Source organism: Pelobates fuscus, chromosome 9 (genome assembly GCF_036172605.1).
Source record: "Pelobates fuscus isolate aPelFus1 chromosome 9, aPelFus1.pri, whole genome shotgun sequence".
Lineage (NCBI taxonomy): Eukaryota > Metazoa > Chordata > Amphibia > Anura > Pelobatidae > Pelobates > Pelobates fuscus.
The window spans coordinates 105,266,211-105,291,212 of record NC_086325.1 but is presented as its reverse complement, the minus strand read 5'-3'; the positions used below and the strand labels follow the sequence as shown (position 1 = coordinate 105,291,212).

The 25,002-nt window shown below is 42.0% G+C and overlaps 1 protein-coding gene across 2 annotated transcripts in view; it reads left to right on the top strand.

Moving 5' to 3' along the window:
• The first annotated feature begins 18,810 nt into the window (after nt 1-18,810).
• The window catches only part of GOLGA1 (golgin A1), a 42,131-nt gene continuing 35,939 nt past the window's right edge, over nt 18,811-25,002 (top strand). Inside the window, exons 1-4 of one of the 2 annotated variants that reach the window (XM_063432267.1) lie at nt 18,811-19,057; nt 19,962-20,052; nt 23,962-24,036; nt 24,867-24,964. In XM_063432267.1, coding sequence (XP_063288337.1) covers nt 18,923-19,057; nt 19,962-20,052; nt 23,962-24,036; nt 24,867-24,964 — 399 coding nt within the window. In that variant the 5' untranslated portion in view covers nt 18,811-18,922. The remainder of the gene's footprint in view (nt 19,058-19,961; nt 20,053-23,961; nt 24,037-24,866; nt 24,965-25,002) is intronic. The other variant, XM_063432268.1, reaches the window with a different exon arrangement.

Below are 25,002 nucleotides of genomic sequence, written 5' to 3'. Positions count from 1 at the left end.
TTCGGACATTCAGAAGTATCCAAATGTCTGAATTGCCCGAAATTCGTCCTAATTGACATTCGGAACGAAACAAATTACACATGTCTAGCAGATAATTCGTTTCACCCTTATGGTTTTTTACTATTGGCAATAAAGGTGGATTGTCTCTTTTGTTGGGGTGCCTTTGCTCGTAATTTTCTACATTTACCTCCATGTGCGTAATACGTATGTTTTGTGAGTAGCAGTTTGGGCATTTAACAATATATGGAGTTCAGAATGTTTAGCTATTAGAGAGTTGTAATCCTCTAATAACATATTACTTTTATGTTTATGTTCCAAGTCACTAATGTCTTTAATGAGAGAGTCTCTTTTAATGCAACTTTCCAAATTGTGGTGTGTGACATAACGAGGGAAGAATTCTCCTTGAAGTATTGTGTTAAGGCTTCTTTGAGAGTATTGACTACTTCAAGGTCATTTAGTAATACATTGTTTAACTTCCACTGGAAAGTCTTTTGTGGTAAGTGAGAGATTGTAACGGCAAGAGACAGGCGTGGTCCAACAAGGTGATCGGACCATCGGAGCATGTTTGAACAAGGTGGAGGTGTCTGTGTTGCATAAATAGCACGTCTATAAGCATGTAGGAATTTGTTGCAGGGGGATAAAAAGAGTAATTTCTTGTTTGGGGGGTGTTATACACCAGCAGTCGTACATTTGGGCTTAGTCTAATAGTTAATTTACAAATTTTCTAGTGGGGACTTAGTATGTTATTGTAGTAGAAGAGGTGTCAATGGCCGTATCTAGGGACACATTGAGGTGTCTCCCTCCAAGATCAGTATCTGGTCTGTAAAGTCATCGACCAATTTCATGCGTTTGTGTAAGCTTTTACATTGATTCCTATTCGGTAAATAGAGATTAGAGAAGGTTACCATTGTTTGCCCCATGAGACCTTTCACCATTACCAGCATACCTCTGCGTGTTATTGAAATGGCAAGTGTGCCGCTAGGACATTTTTGGTTGGCTAGGCATGGCGCCACCCCTTGTTTTTTTTTGTTTGTTTTTTAATTCTTTATTTTTGTTCCTGCATAAGGGTAACAGGCGAATTTGTACTGCCACAATAGCTGGTACAATCGAGTTTGCATACACTCTTAATCACATGGCATTAATGACATTGCACTTTTTTTGAAAGTAGTTATATAAACAAGATAATATCGTAAGCTTTTTAGTGATAACAAATTAAAGACCTAGACATAGACATAGAGAAACAGGCATACCTAAGCAGGTGTGTCATCTAAGCAGGTGGAGTAAGTAAGGTTGAACGGTGTCTGATTGACCAAGCTAGGGTAACTGTTTTTAAAGTAGGCAGGATGTGAGACATGTCGTTTGGTAGGCATTAAATAAGCTTAGTACAGGCTAGCTCAGCTTGTCTATTATAGTAAGTCACAGTAAGATCGTCGGGCTGGAGATAGACATATATTGGTGCTGACAGTGCTAATATCAATTAAGCATTGCCTATCTAGTCAAGAGCAGGTTTTATAAGTTATGTCATAAGGTTAACATCATGCAGTATAAAATTTAGTATGTTATATTTACTGACATGTAGCGGCTCATGGTTAACATGCTAAGCTAGACTGACCATGTTTATGTGACTTTGGTTGTTCTGCTTAAGCTTATGGTACGATATGTAGATTACATGCTTAGAAATAATAAAAGTAAAAATATAACAGCTGTCCAACAGTTAACTTTACAGTATGCTTGAAAGCCACCATGGTCCGGGGCTGCGTGTGTTGTTGCCCTCTGCTCTCCATGGATGTCAGTCCTGGTCATGCAGTATGTCAGATTAAGCTGATGGATGGTGGGCCCGGCGCTGACCTTCTGGAGGCTTTGTGTAGTGAGTCTCTATCATCCGATGCCGTCTCTTTGGAAGCAGCTAGCGTTTGGTGGTGAGGTATTGGAGGCCGCTGGAGCAGTGGACAGTGTGGTGGCATCCCTCCAGCCCCAGGCTGTTGCATGGGCCTGCATCTCTGTGCAACGAACTCTGCAGCTTCTGGAGCCCAATTTTCCTCCCCTTTCAGGGGTAGTGGAGGGCCTGATGGACTTTGGCCACTTGCGGCGTTGGAGCCTCCGTGGGTGTGGGCGATGCATCTGGGTCTTCACCCTTTTGGCCTCCAGCCCGGGTAGGCTCTGTGGTTTGGGGTTGCGTGGGTCGTCCGTCGCTGTGCCCGAGGGTATGCCCCCCTGTCCCCACTGCCGGCTGTCTCGCTTACCCGCTGTTCGTGCAGGTCCCTGCGCGGTCTGCGTTGTTTTCAGGCGGTCTCTTAATTTTGCCCAGAAGCGTCTGAATATTTCGTTCAGGTGCTGTGTGGTGTCGTGGTAGATTGTTGCTTGCTGGAGCAGGTTCAGCGTGAGGGATGTGCCACCAGCCGCCATCTTAGGAATGCCTCGTGGGGGATCACACTGCCTTGTCGTCGTGCAGAGATCAGCGTGGCACACACCGTGCAGACCGGGATAACCCCTGCCGGTCCAGAGTGGGGGGGGTAGGAGGTGAGTAGTTTGGAGGTTCCCACTGCAGTGTCATCCGCGAGGAGAGCGGCTGCCTCTCCCCGGTAGGGTCTCGAGTAGGCCTCTTGGTACTGGTGCCGGTTCCCGGTTAATGTCGGGTTAACAATTGGTACCTGTCGATGCGCCCGGGTGTCCCCGGCTGTGCTATCACCCTCCAGGTGCTGTACGTGCAAGTTTTTCGGGGTTTTTTCCCCAAATTGTGCCGATTTAGTCTGGAGCTCAGTCTCAGCACGTCCATGCAGCCTGGAAGCCAGGCTCCGCCCCCCGCGCCACCCCTTGTTTAAAGTGGGTTTCCTGAATAAACGCCACATCTACTTTCAAGTCACCATTGTCTATCCCTAGATGGGAGAGATGCCATCCAGAATCTCGTGGTGACACCGTGTATACTGGTAGGAGACCAATACAATAGAGGGTTTTGGTGGGGGTATGGAAGGTGTTACTTTGTGGAGTGTGATCCACATCAAAAATCGTTAATAAAGAACATTGCAGTGTAACTATAGGGGCTCGACTGCAGAGCCTATTAGCTGAAATCTAGGACTGCATTGGTATATTAATCCAAATGGGGAGTGAATGCAAAAGGACGTAAGACCTCCGAGTGTATGCCCTATGAGGTAGGGTGTAGGTCTCTGGGTAATTGGGATCAAAGCCCTGCTCCCTGCTGGAGGTTATAATCAATCAGGGTATGATATATTATATATAATATATAAAATAAGTTGAAGTAGAATGTCCTTATGTAAACTTTGTGGATGTGGTTAGCACTTGTGTTGTGTTCGCTATCATAACACCTTGATGAGAAACACTATACATATAATGAGCATTGATAAACATAATCAATATAAAAGCAGAGATTATCCTGAATTTGCATATTCATACTCAAACCCTCCCACCCACACCAGACATATATGGTTCAGAGAAGTAATTCAGTGGTAGCAAGCATTAAGTCATTGTTGTAGAAAGGAGTGAAGAATGTAATATGGACGAGACCATTAGTGTAGACAGTTTGGCTAGGCTAGCATAGACAGAGGAAAGTGCAATAGGTTAGTTGAAAGTCAGAGATGTCACTTAAAGAGTTAGCGCATAACTCCATCTCTCCATATCCAGCGCCCACTCCCCCATATCCCCTTGGGCCATAATGATTGGCCTGTTTGTTACATTACCCCTGGAGCATGAGTGCTGGGGTTCTGTTCAGTGCCCTGGGCCTAAGTTATGATTTAGTCATCATCCGTCAGTGCCCAGGGTAACGGACTGTGCATAGTGTCCAAAAATATACTTTCCATATATGTGTCTAAAGGGGTCTGTGACGAACTGGACCTCGTCACGGGTTCTTGGAGGGGCATACTTGCAAGCCTCTTGCCCTGTGACTATGGCCCTTGTAAGGAACTTTGGGTTAAAGACCCTGATTGTGCCGCTTGGACTTATAACAGGCTCTGTTTGTGCAATTGGGACTATATGGTTCGTTTACCAAACAGCCGCACAAACCGGAGACCACCCTGGAGCTTGTTAAGCTTAATTGATACATTGTTGCAATTGTGTTCGTTTGGGTGGCTGCAATTCCTATGCACGACCAGAAGGTGGTGGCCATCTTGTTCGCATGGACGAAAACCGCGAATGCCCTGGAACTATTTTCGGCATGAAAACTTTGCGGATCCCGGTTGGTTTAACAGCGGCACTTAGCCGCAATTGTATGGAACTATTTTTGGCTATGGGACCATGCCTGTGGTCGGTAAAAACTATGACTTCCATAAAATTTCTGATCCCTGAACTGATCTGGGTGATTTTTGGATATGTTGGTCACCCAGACCAGGGCTATCAGGGGATGTCACTTGTACGGGAATTTTATGTGTTTTTAAAGGGACACTATAGTCACCAGAACAACTACAGCTTAATGAATTTGTTCTGGTGAGTAGAATCATTACCTTCAGGCTTTTTGCTGTAAACTCTGCCTTGTCAGAGAAAATGCAGTGTGTACATTAGAGCCTAGTGGTAACTTCACTGGACACTCCTCAGATGGTTGCTAGAGATCCTTCCTGAGTCATGGCTGCCTAAAATGTATCCAAACATTCAGTATCTCCTTCCTCTGCATGGAGACACTGAACTTTCCTCATAGAGATTCATTGATTCAATTCATCTCTATGATGAGATTCTGATTGGCCAGAGCTGTGTTTGACTCATGCTGGCTCTGCCCCTGATCTGCCTCTTTGTCAGTCTCAACCAATCCTATGGGGAAGCATTGTGATTGGATCAGGCTACCACTTCTGATGATGTCAGCAGACTGTTTGTTTTTCTGAGTCTAACAGCAAAGGTACAACTTTTAGGCTTGAATACAGTAAGATGTTGCTATATTTATGGAGGCATGAGGGGCCCAGGAGGGCTAGATGGTGGTTTTAACATTATAGGGTCAGAAATACATGTTTGTGTTCCTGACCCTATAGTGATCCTTTAAGGTATTTTGGGGGTTTCGTAAAAATGTGTTTTTTGTGTTTGGAGATAATTGAGTTTAGTATAGTGCTTCACTCAACTATCTCCTAAATAAAGAGAGGTAGGCTTATTGTATTGTATGTGGGAGTGCATTAGATTGGAACTCTGTTAGCATTGGTGTATCAGTTTGTGTCCCTGTCCCCAACAAGGTCCATGTGGGTGTCACCCTTGCATGGTGACTTGCTTAAAAGGCCAGTGTGGCTACCATTAAACCATTCCTGCTTAACCCTCAACATATAGCCTTGTCTCGTGATTGTAGGGAACTGCTTTACAGCTATACCACTAGCTCTTATGAGAGCTTCACAGCTCTATTCTCTTGGAGGAGAGACCTTCCCACTGAGTCCCTGGATCCAGGAGTTTGGTCCAGGGTGGGAAGGGACGGCGAGACCCAAACCAAGCTGCAGAGGTTTGTGGGGTCTATGGTGCTTATGGTGTCCGGTGCGTTGCTTATGGTCCTCAGCGTCAGCTAGGAAGCATCGATTGGCGGAGGTACCCAGTCGGGGTGCCAGGTGGTCCGTCACAGGGTTGATGAGCTGAATTATGTATACGATCACTTAGAAGTGCTTGCCTTCAATGGGCGATATAACCAGCGTCAATGTTTGCTGGGTGAGTCTCGGACATCCGGGCTGCTACTGGCCTGAGGAGACCGTTTGTGTGTTACTTCATTAAAAGATAGGTTTAGATGGCCTCACATTTGACTCAAGAATACTTTGGTATATGGAGGAGTTCATGGTCGCTGCAAACCGAGCCCAAATCATGCCTCCATTACCGTGCATGACAGTTGGTATGAGCTGTTTGTACTGATATGCTGCATTTGTTATTGACTAAATGTTGGGCTGTGCATTATGTCCAAACATCTTCACTGTAGTCTCGTCGGTCCAAAGTCTTGTGGTTTGTTCAGATGTAACTTTGCAAACCTAAGCTGTGCTGCCATGTTCTTTTTAGAGGCTTTCTCCTGGCAACCCTTCCAAACAAACCATACTTGTTCAGTCTTTTTCTAATAGTACTGTCATGAAATTTAACATTTAACATGCTAACTGAGGCATGTAGAGACTGAGATGTAATTCGTGTTTTTCTTTTGCAATTTCTCTGAACATATATATATATATCACAAGGGGAAATCACCTACTACAGTATTGATAATCTCTGGCTTTATATAGTCTGGCTAATATAATATCCTCATTCTTTTTACTATTCTATTGTCTATCATCTCATTTTGCTCCATACTATGATACTTACTATGTATCCAACTTGAGATGATACAATTGAAGTGAAGTAATTTTTATTTGAGGGTCAATGGACTTTTGTTACTGCATCTTGATATTTTATGTGTATATAAGAGTGACCTGGGAACATAGCAGCTGATATTTACATTTGTATTATTACTTTTCCTCTCCTATATCACAATATTTGACAACCCCCAGTGTCGAGTACTGTACAGTTATATTGCCCCCTTCTGGTTGTATGTAGGTGTAACATTGAATTCAGAAGGACATTAATATTGTACAGACACACTAGACAAGGTGTATGGTTGTTGTTAATTTATTTTATATCCTGACTAATTTCAGAAGATGCACCACCGTGGAACTTGATCTGAGAATTGGTGTGCCCCAAGGTGGGAAGAAGAGGCAGAGCTCCTTCCTCATGAATACAGCCAGTAGCTTTGGACCGGTGGGGGTGAATTTTACATGTTTCTAATGCGATAGTGATATATCCTGGTCATTTTGGCAATTGTAGAGTGGGAATAATCAAGAGAGAGACTGAGGAAAGAGGATCTCATGTTTGCATATTTCTTCTTAATTTTTTTTTTGTTTGTATAATATTAGGAAAGTATATGTCCAGTATAATTAGAAGGTATATGCACAGTATATTGACACTATCCTTACTGACTAGACATTACAGTTTTTGTCTAGAGTCTGATTAGGGGTGAATTTCGTTAACTTTTGTATTGGTGAACCCAGTCTACACCTGGAGGCTTCCTTGCATGAGAGATCCCCACTGTGCCACCACATGCAACAAGCAGAAGAAGCAGTACCCCACCCAACATGGTGGAATTTACATTCTCCTCCAGCCTCTACAATGAGAACTCAAGTACTATGTCCAAAGTAGACAAAATATTTTCTGACTTCTGTATGAAAGCTGATTAGGTATATTCAAAAACCTACTCCACAAATGCTGAGCAACGACTCACCTCAGAATCCATGGTTATGTGTCCGGTGGACCGCTGTGACTCTGACTCCAGAGCAGTCTCAAAGAGAGCTCTAAGACTACTACGGACCAAATCAGAGAAGTCTGAGTACAGTACACATAAGAACTTGAGCCCTGGAGGGCCAAGCATGGATTTTCCCAGGAGGTCTGGGGTTCTGACGGGTGAGACAGTTGACATCTTGGGGCCTAACGCACTGCACCAATGGGGAACCACATCTCATTTTTTTTTTTAAAGATTCTTTATTTTTCATTTTTCATAAACAAAAGTCGTATGAATGTTTTTACAGAAAAAAGAAGTTGGTTATTTAGGTGATAACAGTAGGGTACGACATTGTTTTGTTTGCACATAAATCTGGCATTGTGTTTTGGTAATTTACACTATACCTTTCTTTGAGGACCTTCAGGTATGGGAGGTCGTGCGTGTGACCTCGCAGGTCATGTTATCAATGGTCATGTGTTGTTGAGGAGGTCGTGGTTTGGTTATGATGTTTCTGATTAGGTAGTGGTCCAGGTTGAAGGTGTTTCGGCAGGTTGAAGAGAGGTGGTATAGTTTGTGAGTTTGTTAAGCCAGGTGTTTTGGTGGTGGTCGTTTTTTTGTTAGGGGGGGATCAGCTGTCGTAGAGGTTGCAGCCTTAGGTTGTTCGTTGGCTATGGCTATGTCAGCAGAGCCTGGCAATTGGGTTGAGTGCTATAGTCAAGAGGATTGTTGGGTAGATGGGGTAGGGAGAGAGACTACTTAGAGGGAGGGTCAGGAGCTGCTGCCCTCCTGGGTATGCTCCCCGAGCCCCGGGTAGGTTGGGTTGGGGGTTGGCTGGGTGAGCGTCAGTCGCATCGCTCGTTGTATGTTGGTGGTGGTGGTGTTTGTTCGTGGGGTCTTGTAGGTCACCATGGGAGGGCGCTGTGTCCTTCAAGCCACGGGTCCCAGACTTTGTGAAATGATTTAGGGGTGTCGTGTATTTGCGCTGTTAGTTTGTCCATATCTACGCTGTCCGTGATTTTTGTGTGTATTTGAGGGTGAGTGGGTATACGTTGTGTGGACCATGTTTCCGCAATTGCTCTGCGTGTGGCTAGGGCCACTCTTGCTATGAGTTTATTTTTGCTACGGGTGAAGATGTCTAAGGGTTTGGAGAGTAGAAGGGCCCACGGGTCCAGGGGTACAGGTTTGTCAAGTATTCTGGTTAGGAGAGTCGTGATTGTTTCCCACAGGGGTGTGAGTTTTGGACATGTCCACCAACAGTGGATGAATGTGCCAGTTTCGCCACATAGTTTCCAGCAGAGGTTAGTGGGGCTTTGTTTCATATCCTTTAAGCGGCAGGGGGTGAGGTACCATCTGAAGAGCATTTTGTATGCCTGCTCTTGATGGGTGACGCAGATTGAGATGGATTTAATAGATGCCCAGATGTCAGCCCAGTCCGTGAGGTCTTCGGGGGATCCTAGGTCTTTTTCCCATGCCGTGATGTATGGGAGGGCTATCTGAGTGTGATGTGTGGTTAATGTCATGTATATGGTTGATATTTGGCTCTTTCTGGATGGTGAGTGGAGGGTGTCTCTTTCAAACCCGGTCAGGGACGAGGTGACTGCCATGCGAACTGTGTCCGTTCCTGCGAAGCTTCGGAGTTGGAGGTAGCGAAAGTAGTCATTTGTGGATAGGGTTTCGGGGTTGGGGATTTCAGTATATTGCAGGAGCTTGCCATTGGGGTAAAGGTGTCCTAGTCTGACTATGTCTCGATCTTCGAAGTGGGTATAGTGTCGTGGTGTGAGGCCTGGTGGGAACATTTTGTTGCGGAGGATTGGGGTGAGGGGCGATAGGCCCGTGGACAAATCAAATTTGTCGCTGAGGTGGTCCCAGAGGTCCAGGGAGTGGGTGATCGTCGGGGAGGTGGGGGGTGGCAGTGGTCTGTGCTGTTTCTGGAGCCACATGCATTGGGAGGGGTGGTCCCGGCCGAAGATGAGGTTTTCCAAGTCCACCCATCGTTTGTGTGTGGGGGGAAGATGCCAATGCTGGATTTGTGTTACGTGAGCTGCATGTAAGTAGTGTGTAAGGTTGGGAAGGCCTAGCCCTCCGGAGGGTTTGGGTACGTATAGTGTGGATCTATGGACTCGGGGTTTCTTCCTGTTCCAGATGAATCGGTCTATGGCAGTTTGTAGTTGTTTGAGGTCTGTCTTTCTACAGGGGATGGGTAATGCTTGGAAGGCGTAGAGGAATTTGGGCAGGAGGTTCGTTTTGACTGAAGCTATTCTTCCTAGCCAGGATATATTCATCGGTTTCCAGCACTCCAGGTTTAGGAATGCTCTCCGGATAAGTGGGGGGTAGTTGGCTGCGTAAAGGGCGGTGGTATCGTTGGTGATTTGGACACCTAGATAAGTGATTGCCGATGGGCAGATACGGAAGGGGAGTTCCCGTTTCAGGGTGTGGATAATGGATTCCGTGAGGTTGAGCGGCATGAGGTCTGATTTAGTGGCATTGAGTTGGTATCCCGAGATATTTGAGTAGTCTTGCAGGGTTGTTAAGAGGGCGGTTAGGGTCGGGATGGGGTTGGTCAGGGTAAGGAGGATGTCGTCTGCGAATGCTGCGATGGTGAATGTTTCGTCCATGATCCGGAGCCCTTCTATGCGTGGGTTGTTACGTATGGTCTCCAGCAGGGGTTCGAGGGATATGGCGAATAATAGGGGGGACAGGGGGCAGCCTTGACGGTTCCGTTCAATATGGGAAAGGAGGGAGGGGTGGGTGATGAACCACATCTAATTTTAATTGGGCTATTATGCTTAAAGCATCTCTCTCTTTTGCGGGACTTCGCCCTGCCCTAAGCGGGTATAAGTTGACCTGGGTTTGTAGGATGGTTTATGGCATCACGCCACTTCCCTCAACTCTTCAGAAAGAGTTTTAGAGGGCTAATGTTTAGCTTTCATTATTTGCGATGTTCAGGTATCTGTTGCCCTTTATGTTGTTATTCACTCATTATCTTTTTTTTTTTTTACTACACCATTTTGTTGTGCAAACTCTATGGGACCATGTCAGGGTAACTCAGCTGGGCACATGATCGTATTGCATTTATTTAACAAATGTGCACATATCTCGCTTTTTGTATGACGTTCGTCTGATACCTGCTGTACCATTTATGAGTATGTACTACTGCACAAAAAAAGTCCAATAACTGACATGGGATGTTTTAGGGTTATTCCCATTTCACACATTAAATTCTCTCAGGAGGGTGCAACATTTTGTAAATCTTTTTTTATTAAGGTATTAACATGACATATAGAATGCGCAGTAAATAAGCAGTGGGAAACACGCAGGTTTCAGGCATTTGAAATAATATGTCAGAACACGAGACATGCAAATCTCAGCGGTATTATCAATAAGACGCGCAGGTCTCCTGGTAAGTAAACATAATATACGTGCTTAATGGATAAAGTAGGCACTTAAGTAAATGTAATGAGGATATCTCTTGGAGCACTAAACAAAGGGAACCTGTAGGGTTTCCCAAGGCACATCAATACGTTAAGGACAAGTGTGGTTAGCGTCGGGAGAAGCTTTTTTTTCAACTAGGCCTGGGACACGGGAAGGATACGTAAGTATGGGACTCTAGAATCTTTGGCGGAATGCCAGGGCAGAAAATAAAGAAGGTAGTCTATGTACCTTTATCGAGTCAGGCGCACCAATCTGTAACTATGGCGTCTATCAGTCATGTGAACCCGTGGATGTCGGGGTCGCCATGGGTGTCTTTCACAGATTGCTACAGGGTGCCCGGGATGACACCTATTCTCTTCAGTGTGTGTATTGTGGTCCGATCTCCCGCTCGGGACAAAGTGGTCGAAGTTGTCCCTGCTAAGACTTCGCGTTCCCAGGGGCCTTTCCGTCATGTTCAAAGACGTAAGTGGTCATAAGTTAAATCGTCAGGGTGCAACATTTTGCAGTAAAATAATTATACACCACATTTTTTATTTTATCTGCTTGTCCTTTTAAAAAAAAATAAAAAAACCCTATTGAAGTATTGAAATCACGGGGAGGCATTGACTTTGATTTTCTGTTGACACAGGTCTCATTTCACAGCTACACCCACACTGCTGCCTCTCCAACACAGAATGACACTCTCTGGCAGCACATTGGCCAACTACTTCCGGTCCGCTCTGGGCATGCGCAGAGCGAGCGAGCGGCGCTTCCGGTTCGCAACCCACAGGCCCCGCCCCCCGTGTGACCCGCCCCACCCACTTTCCTGCCGGCCAATCGGGAGCTGCCTCACCTGACCCAGGCGCTGTGCTGACGTCATCGGCCACATCCACCCGTACAGCCGGTGGTTACGGACTCGGTCCGGTGTGGGGTTAGCGGAGACCGGCAGCTGCAGGTACCGAGCAGTCACTCTGGCAGGCCGGCCGTGTGTGCCTGCATTAGCGCATTACCGGGCTGTAACAGTAGGGGGCAGCACGGAGCCTGACTGTAAGGGGGTTAATGTATCACTGTAACTCCCTGCCTTTATTATCATATCGCGATAGACAGTATTATCATATCGCGATAGACAGTATTTACTGACCAGCGGCCTCTGCTACAGCGACACCAGAGAGCTAGTGTGCAGGCAGCCTGGCAAAGCATCATGGGAGTTGTAGTTCTCCATCAGCTGGGCACCTGACCCAGCCCTGCTCTGGTCCATGGGTCACTTGCGGACATAGTTTCCATGGTTGCTTAGTAAAGCCCTCTGGCTGCCTGAGGATGATAGGAAATGTAGTACACCATGGTTGGCTAGCTGAACATGATGGGAAACTTAGTCCACAGCAACTGGAGTGTCAAAGGCTCCCCCAGCTCTGCTGTGTTATCACCAGGTGGCATGACAGATGTAACCCTATAATAACCCTATAATAATCATCACCCCAGAGTAAACCTGCTTTGTCTTGTTTTATTATTTGTCTTATATTTTTTAAATCACCTGTATATTCTATGGAGCTATAAAATACATAATTGCTTCAGTTCCTAAGTCTATGGTTTCATGTGTAATGATAGCTCTCAAGGCCAGTATTACTCATCTCTACCAGACACACTCTGTAACCCTATCTACCTCCGTACCCAATTAACTATAGACTCTCTCTACCAATACATTGACTTCCAAAGTCTTTATTCACATGTATTTTTCTTGCTTGTGGACATCTTGTGTAATGAGACACCGTGGCTTATATGTTCCATTGCCTAACACGGAATAAAGAAACCGTGCAGGCCTGGAGGGTACAAAATTAACATGTATAATTAAATAATTACACGTTTTAAATTTAAAAACGTATTCATACATTTAAAAAAAACGTACGTATACAGTAAAAAAATAAAGAGATGTGTCCCTGCTTGAGGAGCAAAAATAGGTTTGTTTTTTGAGCTTCATGGTACTAATTCACGTGTTAGATTTTTGAGTGCAGAGTGTATCAAAGTTAAAGGATTAACAAAATATGCAGAATACTTCCTAATTCTTTTGGTTTAAAAAAAAAAATTGTTACAAGGACGCAAAAGAATAGTTTTCTGGTAGTTTTTGAATTTAACTCCCTATGCATGTCCGCATAGATTGCAAAATGTATGTTTCCAAAGAAGGAAGTCACAGAATTTGTTAAAATCTGCATATTCTAAATGTTTTCACAGCTAACCTTACTCTGATATCAAACCAGTGGATGAATAAAGTTGAGTGAAAGAAATCTGAGACTGGATGGTGGGAATTATGACCAGAAGGACCAGTTCTGGTAAGGAGATAAGCAGTAGTCATCTGTTACATTCTTTCTTGCTATGCTACCATTCCAGTTCCAAATGTTAATGAGCATTAGTCCTTATTGTGGGAATTGTGTCCAATCCAAGCATTCACCGATGTTGTGGTGTGCTTCAAATAAAGGATGTGTCTACTGCCACAAAATATATTCAACAGAGTGATGGCATTGTTACAGCTATTATTGACACTTGACCATTAGTTGGTGTCACATTTCAAACAATTGCTCATGCTTATAGTAGGATTTTCATGAGATGGGCTTTCTACATTCATGAGAGATGCTATATAGACCGTAAATGCTTGAACTATAATAATGGTGTTGACGTAATGGCTAATTTGTTTTATTTAATTTTTTTAGAAACACATGTTCTAGGTGTGCCCCAAATTCTCCTTTGCTATTTACAATTGGGTCTTGACCAGATTTTTGGGGGGTTCAGCATGACTTTATTCAAAGGTGTTACCTTAGAATTTACCACAGGAAATCGTTAATTTGAGGAGATTTTCTAGTAGCAGTTTAACCCCTTAAGGACACATGACGTGTGTGGCATGTCATGATTCCCTTTTATTCCAGAAGTTTGGTCCTTAAGGGGTTAAGTAGAAGTTTTGCAGTAAAAGTGAAAGTCTAAGGACCAAAATTATTTAATCTTAATGAAGTGTTTGTAACATATATTCTGCCACTGAAGCCTTGCACGTGAAAACAATGTGGTTTCTGTTTGCATTTTGCACATTTCACGTCTGCTTGTGTCTGTCAGACAAACAGTCACTAGGGGCTCTGGGCTGAAATAGGTTAAAGGGATTCTATAGTGCCAGGAAAACAAACTCGTTTTCCTGGCACTATAGATTTCCCGTCTGTCAAGGCTACCTCCCACGGTGCTGGACCTAGGTAAGTGACTGAATGGGGTTATGTCCCTTGGCGCTGGCTCAGCTCCGCCCACACTCCTCCCCTGCCGACTGCTGGCGGGGAAACCGCATGCGCGGCAACGACCGTGCTTGCATTAGGATCTCCCCATAAGAAAGCATTATTCAGTGCTTTCCTATTGGGGAAATCTGGAGGTCCTTATGCAGCGCCAGATAACGGACCAAAAGTCTTTTTCAATTCCAGAAGTCCCTCTAGTGGCTGTCTGGTAGACAGCCACTAGAGGAGGAGTTAACCGTCAGAGGTAATTATTGCAGTTTACAATAACTGCAATAAATACCACTGCAGGGTTAAGTATGATGGAAGTTTGCACCGAGACCACTTCAATTAGCTCAAGTAGTCTGGGTGCCTACAGTGTCCCTTTACATTTTTTAATCTATTTGTGTCTGGTTTCCACACTGCACAGTGTCTGCGTCCAATGCTGCTTGTAGAGAAACATCTTAGCAGCTAAATCCAAAGGCCACTACTCCATACTAATACTCTACAATCACTTGGTTTCTGTGACTCTGTCCTCTCTTGGTTTTCCTCCGATCTATCCCAACGCTCATTCAGTGTCTCCTTTTCTAATGATACCTCCTCCATTCATCCTGTCTCTGTTGGAGTCCCCCAAGGCTCTTGGTCCCCTTCTATTTTCTCTTTATACTGCCTCCCTTGGCAAACTTATTGCCTAATTTAGATTCCACTACCATCTGGTATCCACATCAGTTCATCCTTGCAAGCGCGGTGTCTTGGTGTCATATTTGATTCTAGCCTCACCTTTGAGCCTTACATCCAGTATGTTCCCAAATCCTGTAAATTCCATCTTAAAAATATAGCCCGCATCCGCCCCTTTCTTATGCAAGATAGTACCAAAGAGGTTGTCTAGTAATTTTCCGCATGGATTATTGTAACCCTCTCCTAATTGGTCTTCCCAAAAACTGTATTGCCTCACTACAGTCTAATGAATGCTGCCGCCAGACTGATTTTCCTCTCAAGTCGGTCCTCTCACACCTCCTCACCCCTTTGTCAGTCCTTACATTGGCTTCCTGTATCCTATTGAAGTCAATTCAAATTGCTAACCCATACCTATAAAGCACTGAACAATTCTAGCCCCTCTTATATCTCTTCACAGATCCATAGGTATGCCCCTTCACTGTCTCTCCGCTCTGCCCGTGACCTTCTCCTGTCCGCTGCTCGCACCCATACGGCCAACTCACACTTGCAGGACTGCTCGCGGGCGGCTTCCTTCCTATGGAATAGCCTGCTTACCACTATCAGACTTTCCCCTAGTCTCTTAATCATTTAAGAAGTGCCTTCAAACCCATCTCTTTAGGAAAGATTATGGCCTCCCAGAGTAACCTCTACCTCACATACCTGTCTCTTGCTCTCTCCTGATGGGCAGCACTCTCTCCTCCAGCTCTGCTTCACTCCCACCTTATTTGATTGCTATTCCCTGTCCTATTGTGTCTTACATCCCACCTTCTATAGACTGTAAGCTCGTTTGAGCAGGGTCCTCTTCAACCTATCGTTCCTGTAAGCTTTCTTGTAATTGTCCTATTTATAGGTAAACCCCCCCTCTTATAATATTGTAAAGCGCTATGGAATCTGTTGGCTCTATATAAATGGTGATAATAATAATTGGACACAGGCTAGCAAGATTGAAATGTAAGATCAATGTAGTAAGCGGGTTACACCGGAATTGTAAAACATCTGAGTGAGAAAAAAAATATGTAATCATATCTGGGACTAAAACTGTAGATGAAAAGCCCCAAATCTCATTCTTGAAATGTTTGAGGCCTTACATGATTGGACAGGAATTAGAGTCTATCCAATGCTGTATTGGTCATGGTGCCAGAAGTAACCTGCCCCTCCCCTTCCCCCAATATAAGTAGTCAACCCATTTTACAATTGTGTGACTTCCTACTTGGAAGATAATGATCTCACTGGAGGACAGTTGGAGTGCAGTGAGTAGTCTCTGCCTTTGCTGGATTACAGGACATTTTTAAGGGACTAGAACTCTAGGCAATATAACAACTTTGTCGTATTAAAGTTGTTTTAGTGCCATACATATGCCCCCTTTTATCCTATCCTTCACTTGCAATTAATTCTCTTATTTTAGTGTTTTAGTGTTTGAAAATGCAGCTACTAGCCTCACCCTCAAGCCCCCTGATTCAGAGAACCAGGAATTATGCTTTGTCTCATACCGTCTGATACTAGAGTCGCTGATGTCAGCTCGCCTATTGTACTTACTTTGAAGGACTTGCCGGTGTTGTTCTTTGAGAACAAGCATCTGCCATTTTAATGGATAGTGCTTTGCGTGTGCACAGCACTAGCTATGACTTAAGCATTTTCTGGCTGCTGGTTACAGATATTAAAGGGACACTATAGTCACAAAAACAGTCTGCTTAATGAAGCAGTTTTGGTGTATAGATCATGTCCCTGCAGTCTAACTGCTCAATTCTGTCATTTAGGAGTTAAAACATTATGTTTATGCACCCATGTCACACCTTTGTACATGTGACTGCACAGCCTTCCTAAACATTTCCTGTAAAGAGTCATCTAATGTTTAATTGAAAATGTCTTATCCTCTGCACTGTTAATAGCTTGCTAGACCCTGCAGGAGCCTCGTGTGTGTGATTAAAGTTCAGTTTACAAAGCAAGAGATAAAAACTTTTAAAGTAAGTTACATCTGATTGAAGTGAAAGCAATTTTTTTCATTCAGACTGTGTGAGTCAAAGCCAGGAGAGGTGTGGCTATGGCGGCATAAACAGAAACAAAAGTGATTTAACTCCTAAATGGCAGAGAATTTAGCAGTGAAACATGCAGAGACATGACCTATACACCAAAGCTGCGTCTTTAAGCTAAAATTGTTTTGGAGACTATAGTTTCCCTTTAAAAAGGTAGGAAGTAAGCGGCGAGCTTAGCTGCCACTCAGTTTGCCACTTGTAAACGCATGCATGTGTGATGTAGTATCACGCTTGGTAACTTCACAGGGAGCTGACTACTGTCAGCATGGAATAATGTTAAATATTTTTTTTTTATGTTGGATATGTAAAATGGGTGCAATAACATATAAATAAGCAAATGAACACAGAGAAAGTAGTGTTTTTTTGTTTTGTTTTTTAGAGAAAATTTTCAGTGAAGAAACAGTGAGTACAAGTGGTTTACCTCATGTTTAAAATACTGTGTGCTTTATAGCCCTATGCTGTATCACTAAACTGTCTTGTAGGCATTATATCTGATATCTGATTTGTATGCACTATAACATTTAACTTTGTGCTTCCTTCCCTGTGCTGTAATAATGCTTAACTGATTGGCACATAAGTTAAAGGGACATTCCAGAGATCTGAAGCACTTTAGCTTGCTGAAAAGCTTTATGTGTGAAGAGTGTCCTCTTTTTTTATTTAGCAAATAGTGCAGATTTTAATAGAAATGTATACTTTTATAAATGAAAATGGTTACACCCCCTTGGCATTCAAGCATTCGGTCTTGTTACTGCCTGACTTGGTTAGCTAAGTGGAGCTAAACTCAAGACACCGCAAAAACACGGAGCACCTGCTTTGCAAAGACTTCTCATTCAGCTGCATTGGGAAGTCTGTGAGTGGACAGCCATAGAAAGTCTGCAAACCGTTTTTAGTTTGCAGTTTTCATTTTGAGAATATATACTGAGAGGTGATTTTTTAAATTTTTTTTTTGTATTTGGGCAGTGGAGTTTCCCTATAATACAATGTTCATCAAATATACAATTCTACAGAAGGATTATTAAACATGGAGGATGTGACTACAAAATATATAAGAAACAGAAAATATATAACAGTACTGTTATGGCCCAGTTAAAGGATCACTATATGGTCAGGAACACAAACATGCATTCCTGACCCTATAATGCTGGACCCACCATTTAGGTGGCTTGCCCCCCTATAAAAGTTTAAAACTCACCCTATTTCCAGCGCCGCACTGGTCTGCCGGCGTGGGCCCCGCCCCCTTTGTGACATCATCGAAATGGCCGATTTTTAGCCAATCCAATGCTTTCCCATATGGAAAGCATTGGATTGGCTAAAATCGGCACGGGGCAAGGCCAAATGCTGTTTTGGCAAATCAGGACCTCCTTATATGAGGAAAATGCTGCGTCTCCATGCAGAGCGTGACCATCTAAGGAGTGGCCACTTGGAGGTGTCCCTAGGGGCAATGTAAACCCTGCCCTTTTCTCTGAAAGGGCAGTATTTACATAAAAATGCCTGAATGGAGATATTATACTCACCAGAACAACTACATTAAGCTGTAGTTGTTCTGGTGACTATAGTGTCCCTTTAACCCCTTAAGGACACGTGACATGTCATTATTCCCTTTTATTCCAGAAGTTTGGTCCTTAAGGGGTTAATAAATGACTACTATAGGCACCCAGACCACTTCAGCTCAATGAAGAGTTCTGGGTGCCAGGTCCCTCTAGTTTTAACCCTGCATCTGAAAACATAGCAGTTTCAGAGAAACTATGTTTCACTGAGGGTTAATCCAGCCTCTAGTGGCTGTTTCACTGACAGCCGCTAGAGGCACTTCCGCAGTTCTCACTGTGAAAATCACAGTGAGAAGACGCTGGGCGTCCATAGGAAAGCATTGAGCATTCGGTGCTGACGTCGGCAGGAGGAGGAGAGTTCCCCAGCGCCAAGGGACCCAAGCGCTGGAGAAAGGTAAGTGTTTTAACCCCTTCAGCCCAGCGGGAGTGGGACCCTAAGGGTGGGGGGGACCTAAAGACCCTATAGTGCCAGGAAAACAAGTTTGTTTTCCTGGCACTATAGTGGTCCTTTAAGCCGGGGTGATTCTTAGTAATCATTTATTTTACAATAATATTTTTGAAGTCATTTTCACAGATTTTTAGAGCTGCTGTGTATAGATCTGCTTTTAACATGGTTATAAAATGGTACAAAATATACATATATTTTTTTCTTTCCAGGTGATTGAAGTAGGATGACCTCCTAGTGACGTGTGTCTTTCTTAGAATTTCACTGCCAGAGAAGCCTTTGCTCTTTTGAAATAATCCTGATTAAGGGTTGGCTTGCCAAGAAAAGCCATGTTTACAAAGCTTAAAAAGAAAATTGCAGAGGAGGCAGCCATTTCTCCAAGACCAGGAGGAGCTGCTCGAATTCCCCGCACCATTAGCAAAGAGTCCATCACATCTGCAGGAGCTGACTCAGGAGATGATTTTGTAAGTTCGATATATTTTTCGTCTTTCCTGCAATTGGTATCATTTGTTAAGCATAGTTCTTCTTTAAATCCCTTATTACAAGACATGTCATGTGAAATTAGCACCCTCTGATAAGTGCCTAAACGTCAGCTGTTGTGTTTGGGGATTTTTTTAACTCCCTGTTTTTTACATTTGCAGTAAATGTAAGGCTTTGTGCCTGGCATTTTAGGCAAACTACTGTCGCAACATGATACAAGGTAGCAACTACCAGATCATGCATTGGAATTGTATTTTTACTTCCCTTTGCATCAGAAATCACCATATATATTTTTTTGTTATACCCAAGGAAATGGAGGGTGTACTTTTTGCCTACGTAGATTGTGATATTTTGCAAATTATGGATTTTTTTTTCCCATCCATATATGCTGTAAAAATGTTTTTAAATGGGCTAATATTGACCCTGATTGAATATTTTTTTGGAGAAGCTTTTCTAATAGAGTTGTTTTTTTTTTTTTTTTTGTATGTTATAAATAAAATAAAAAAGCATTTCAAAAGCTTATCCAGGAATGTAAAATTGAGGCCATTGTTTCAGATCTACCCATTAGCAGCTATCAGATTGCATGTTGTGACATTTTATTTTGTTAAAACTCTGTACTTAACCATCTCCTCTTGTTTGATTTCTGCCCCAGTCGTAAATATATTACAAAAATGTTTACATCTAGATAAACAGGTGACCAGGTGCATGCTGAGAGTATTAATTCCCTTAAAACCATTTTATTGACATTTACTGTGAGTTAATTTTATTAGGTTAGGAGTGTCCAACATTGGCACTCTTTTCTTGTGCTACAATGGAGGGCCAAGATTGCACACCACTAATTTAATGGGATGTGAGCTGTATTGCATTCACTCACTGATGGTTTCACAGGCATCAGACGGCAGCAGTTCCCGAGATGATCTGTCCTCACAAATCTCCAGGAAGAATGAACAAATCCGGAGGCTGGAAGCCAAACTGTCAGGTATTGTCCTACAGAGCATGAAGTCCTTGACGTAAGAGTTACATTTCTGTCGCTGCCTTTTTGTTTTCTGGCCTCTTTCATTCTGCATTTGAGATTCCTGGATCTGACACTAACCTTGCCACTGTGAACTACAATTCCCAAGGTACCCAGTGGAAATTTAGAGTGGGAAATGTAGTCTACAAGTTTCTGCAGTGCTAAGGTTAAATAATTACTGATGTGACTTTGCTTTTAATATGTAATTTAAAGGGGACAATACAGAAAAGAATCCCCGACACCTTCCCTTTTAATGCATTATAGATATTTGTAATTACAAAAGATACAAAGAATTCTACTTTTAATTATAAATACAAGAATGACATCCAACCTTTTCAGTCCTCCCTTGACCACTGTGCATATCCCATGATTCCCTAGTTTTGGCTTGCCAAGTACTTTAAGCAGCATAGCCAAGGACTAGACTTTTTGATATACCAATGCTTGCTGATTAGTGCAGCTTTATATAAAAGAGAACTAAGGTACGTGAAATCATTGCACCATAAGCTATATAAGGAGTACAGATTATTATGGTGACTGTAGAGCTCTTTACCACAAATAAAAATACAAAACCGGTTTATTATTTATAAATGCATTTGTTATTACAAAGCATGTCACGCAGTCCTGGCTTATGATCTGCTATCTAATATCATCATGTAGGTTTTTTTTTATTCCCCTCAAAAGAAAATCCAACTTTGAAATCCTTGTACCCAAATACAATGTTGTTGTAAATGTAGACTCACAGTGCACACATCCTAAGGGAGGGCACTCTAAGGTTAGGTTATCTATCTTAGGTTATTTTCTGCTGGTGACAGCCCACTCTGCGGCTGGACATTGGAACCAGAAAGCTGCAACTGTGGATCGTCTCTCCTTGGCTGCTAACTTGCTAGTTGTGTGTCTGTATGTTAGTGACTTATTGGGTTTTATTGTGAGCAAAGTTAATTAGGTTGGTGTAATAGAGAATGGCTTGTAAGGTTTGTGTGTTTGAGCAGTATGGGAAAAGCTTGCCACATGTAAATTGAAGTTTGTCTGGCTCTTGGGCCTTAGGGAAATTTGTCAAACCCTGGCCTAGACCAGTGACAACAAATCTTTGACAATATTTGTTTGCAATCTAAATTTCTTGGTTTTGCCAACTTAAGGGGAAATGCCATTCATAAACCTAAGGTTGGTCATCTCCATTGTGGGGTAGGATAGACAAGCTCTAACTTTAATCTGGAATTAGCTTTAACTTATTTGGCCCTCTACAAGTTAATCCTCAACCATATGTTGGTTAATAATCATATGAGTTATAGTTTAAAACAGCTAGAGAGCTATATGTTGGTTCCCTATGATTTACAGAATTGAACACACATAATAAAAGGCTGGGGATGTAGGGGAGATGTAAAGATTCAAGTACAGCCACTCCTTACTTACCTTTCGGGTTTCGTTCCTACGACACGGTTATAGAATGAATAGGTCGTTAAGTGAGGAGTTAAGGGTTTCCCTTCTCTGGTGCATTCGTCTATGTTCGGGAAAACTTCCCTGAACATAGACGAATGCACAAGAACAGGGAATCCCACTAATCTATGTTCAGGGAAATTTCCCCTAACATATATTTGAGGGATTCCCTGCTCTAGTGCGCTTTTCTATGTGCGCTTTTCCCCGAACATAGACGAACGGACCAGAGCAGGGAATCCCTTAACTCGTAAAACAGGTGGGTCGTTAAATGAGGACCACCTGTATACAAAACAGTTGTATGAACCGACAGGAGTGCTCTATAAATCACATACAGTACAGCATGTTTTGCCACATGTGCTCTTAATCACACCACTTATTACAAATAGAGATGCCTTATATGCACTACTTTAATATGGTTGACATATCTAGAGTAATCACACCTGGAAGGTTTCACTGGTCCTTTACAATCTGAATAAACTTCAATCCATTTGGAGTAACGGTGCCCTTGTAAAGGGAAAAAAAATATTTTCTTTAATGATGACATTTAACTTACCGATGATGCCACATTACATGATTGCACCAAACATCTATTTATTTTTTATTTATTTTTACAGTTTCTTATGTGAACTCTGAAATGATAGATCCAATTAAAAAGAAGAGAAGAAAACAGCGCTGGTTAAAGATGGAACAAGTCCAACTACCAGAGTTGTGATGGCTGAGAGACACAATGGGGCATAACCCCTGCTAGTATAGAGAAAAAGAGGACTAATGGGTGGCAATTGGAAACCCACTGCCTCCCAAAAAGACCTAGTATCTGGATATAACAATGCTCTGCAATTATGAGTGTACCTAATGAGGCGCAGAGAATGTAAGTAAAGTAAAATAAAAAACTCTTTAATATACCCTCGTAGGGGAGGAACTCAAAACACAAAAAAATAAATAAACACACAAAAAATATGTATATAAAATAGGACCTAATGGAATCAAATTAGTCCAAAATACATAGAAATGGCTGTTAGTTTATATAAAGCAAAATTGCCTATTAATAGCTATAGATTCTATGAAAAAATGGAAACCCTCAGATGCAAAAAAGGATACATGCATCAAAATATATTGATGGTAGAAACAGTTTGTAAAGTTGCCAACTGTAACAGCTTATTTAAATACCCAGCGATACAAGTGTAATCCACTACCTATAAAACTATAGGAGATTTGGGGGAAAGGAGTCCCTAGCATAGGATAAATAGCCGAAATATAGCAGTCCATATAATAAGCAGGTATAAGCAGTCCATATAATAAGTCCATATAACTGCCTCCCCTACGAGGGTATATTAAAGAGTTTTTTATTTTACTTTACTTACATTCTCTGCGCCTCATTAGGTACACTCATAATTGCAGAGCATTGTTTCCACTTGCCACCCATTAGTCCTCTTTTTCTCTCTCCCCCAATTAAAAAGAAAATTGTGGCTAATTAATAATTTTGGATAACCATTAAAATTTGAAATGGAAAATTTGTGAAATGCAGAGAAAATATCATACTGAAAAGCAAAGCCAGAAAATACTGACTCAGAAAATACTGAGAAATATATAGTATACTCAAGGCATTTACAGCTATGTATCAGAGCACATTGTTAGCTTTTTTTCTATTGATGATATGCATTGCCTTAACACATCACAATGATGTATTCTATTCACCCAGTACATGTATGTTGTTCTCTTTTGGATTTGAAGTAAAATATTATTTTTTTTTTTATTACTCGAATAGTGCAATACATAATTTTCAGTACATACATAACTAAGCATGCATTCACACCAGTCCCTAGGTTTATTTTAATTTTTTTTTTTTTTTTAAGAAATCCATCTCCACCAAAATTAAACATGATTTCTGTGCATATTACAATATATTTTATTTTACACAGTCCCAGTTCTATCCCATTGTTTATATCGTTTTTATTTAAAAGGGATAAGGTCCATTTCCAATCAGTACACTTACAATTTTAGACCTAAACAACATGATTTAAAACGGGTTAAAATAGATGTCGGCACTGTTCATGTTAGATTCACTGTTAGATTTCCACCCATAGTCCATGGGCAATGTGCAGTAGATCATTGATTATCTGCCAATACATTGGCCTTCCTAACCTTATGTGACCTGTGGCAAAACACTGTTGGTACCGAATCTTCTCACCACTTCTACCATTGTATCTTTTATGCAAACAATTCCCTTTGTGTTATGTCCTACAGTTTTACTTCATCAAAAAGTAGCTGTGTAAATGATAAGAAGTGCAAATTTCCCTGTCCTTTTCCCACTCATGGTTTTTTTTGTTTTTTTTGTTTTGTGTGTGTATGCGCTTTTTTTTTTTTTTTTCTTGTCCACTTGTTTCTTTCCCACTTTATCCTCTCCTTGTTCTTCCACCCTGTTCGTCTCTTTCACCTGCAAAGATTACGCAGAACAGGTCCGAAACCTGCAGAGGATGAAAGAAAAGCTTGAGGGTGCTTTAGAAAAATACCAGGATTGTACGTATATCTCCAACCCTTTTGTCATTTTCCTGTCCTGCCCCTGTCCATAACCTCATACTTCTTCTTAAAACACATTTAGAAAAAAAAATGTGTTTGAAAACTACCTATATTAACCTTCTTCCACTTTCATTTCTAACATAACATATATAATGCTCGTTTAAAAGTGTCTTAAAATGGCAACACTTTAAAACTGAACTAGTTAGGAAGTTTTATTTCTCCTTCTCTGTTTATATAATGCCAATTTTATTCTCTCAAAAACATTTTTTTTTTTAAAATCATATGGCTGATTTAATCATCTAATCATCTTTATATTTATATTAACAGTTTGTGGTACACCCATCAAGTAGTCTTCTTTTCAGCAAGTGCTAAGATGTTTGTTTATTTTACATGTGTTTTATTTAGGGCTATTTTTCAGTTCTATATAGTTTCTTAACTTTATACTTTAGAATGTTAACCACAGACGAGTAGTCTCCAGTGTCATGAAGTTAAAAGGTTATAAACTAAACTGTGAGTTGTGGTGACATGAGAAGACGCAAAATGTAAAAAAAAAAAACCTAGCTGAGAACTCTATCTTGTGTCTCAAGTCAACTTGAGCAGTTGAGTGTAAAGATCCTTTTGTAAAAGCGTTGTGTTGTAGAAGTTACATCCTCATTTGTATATGTGGGATTTTGTTGACTTTGTCACACTTTGACATTTAAGTGATGAGCAATACACGTTAAGTATTTGTCTCACTAAAAGAATATTTTTTTTTAGTATTAGGAATTGTTAATTATGCCAAATTTCCCTATTTACAGTGCTAAAAATATAGTGCTTTGCTCTTATTTTAGCATCCATGCGGAAACTGCAAGAGCAAAATGAAGCTTATCAAGCAAGCCGCGCAAAAATGGCAGACGAGCTGCTATTGGCGCTTGAAAAAAAGGACCAGGTGAGCTTTGTGTATGTGGCACTATTTTTCTTGCTGTT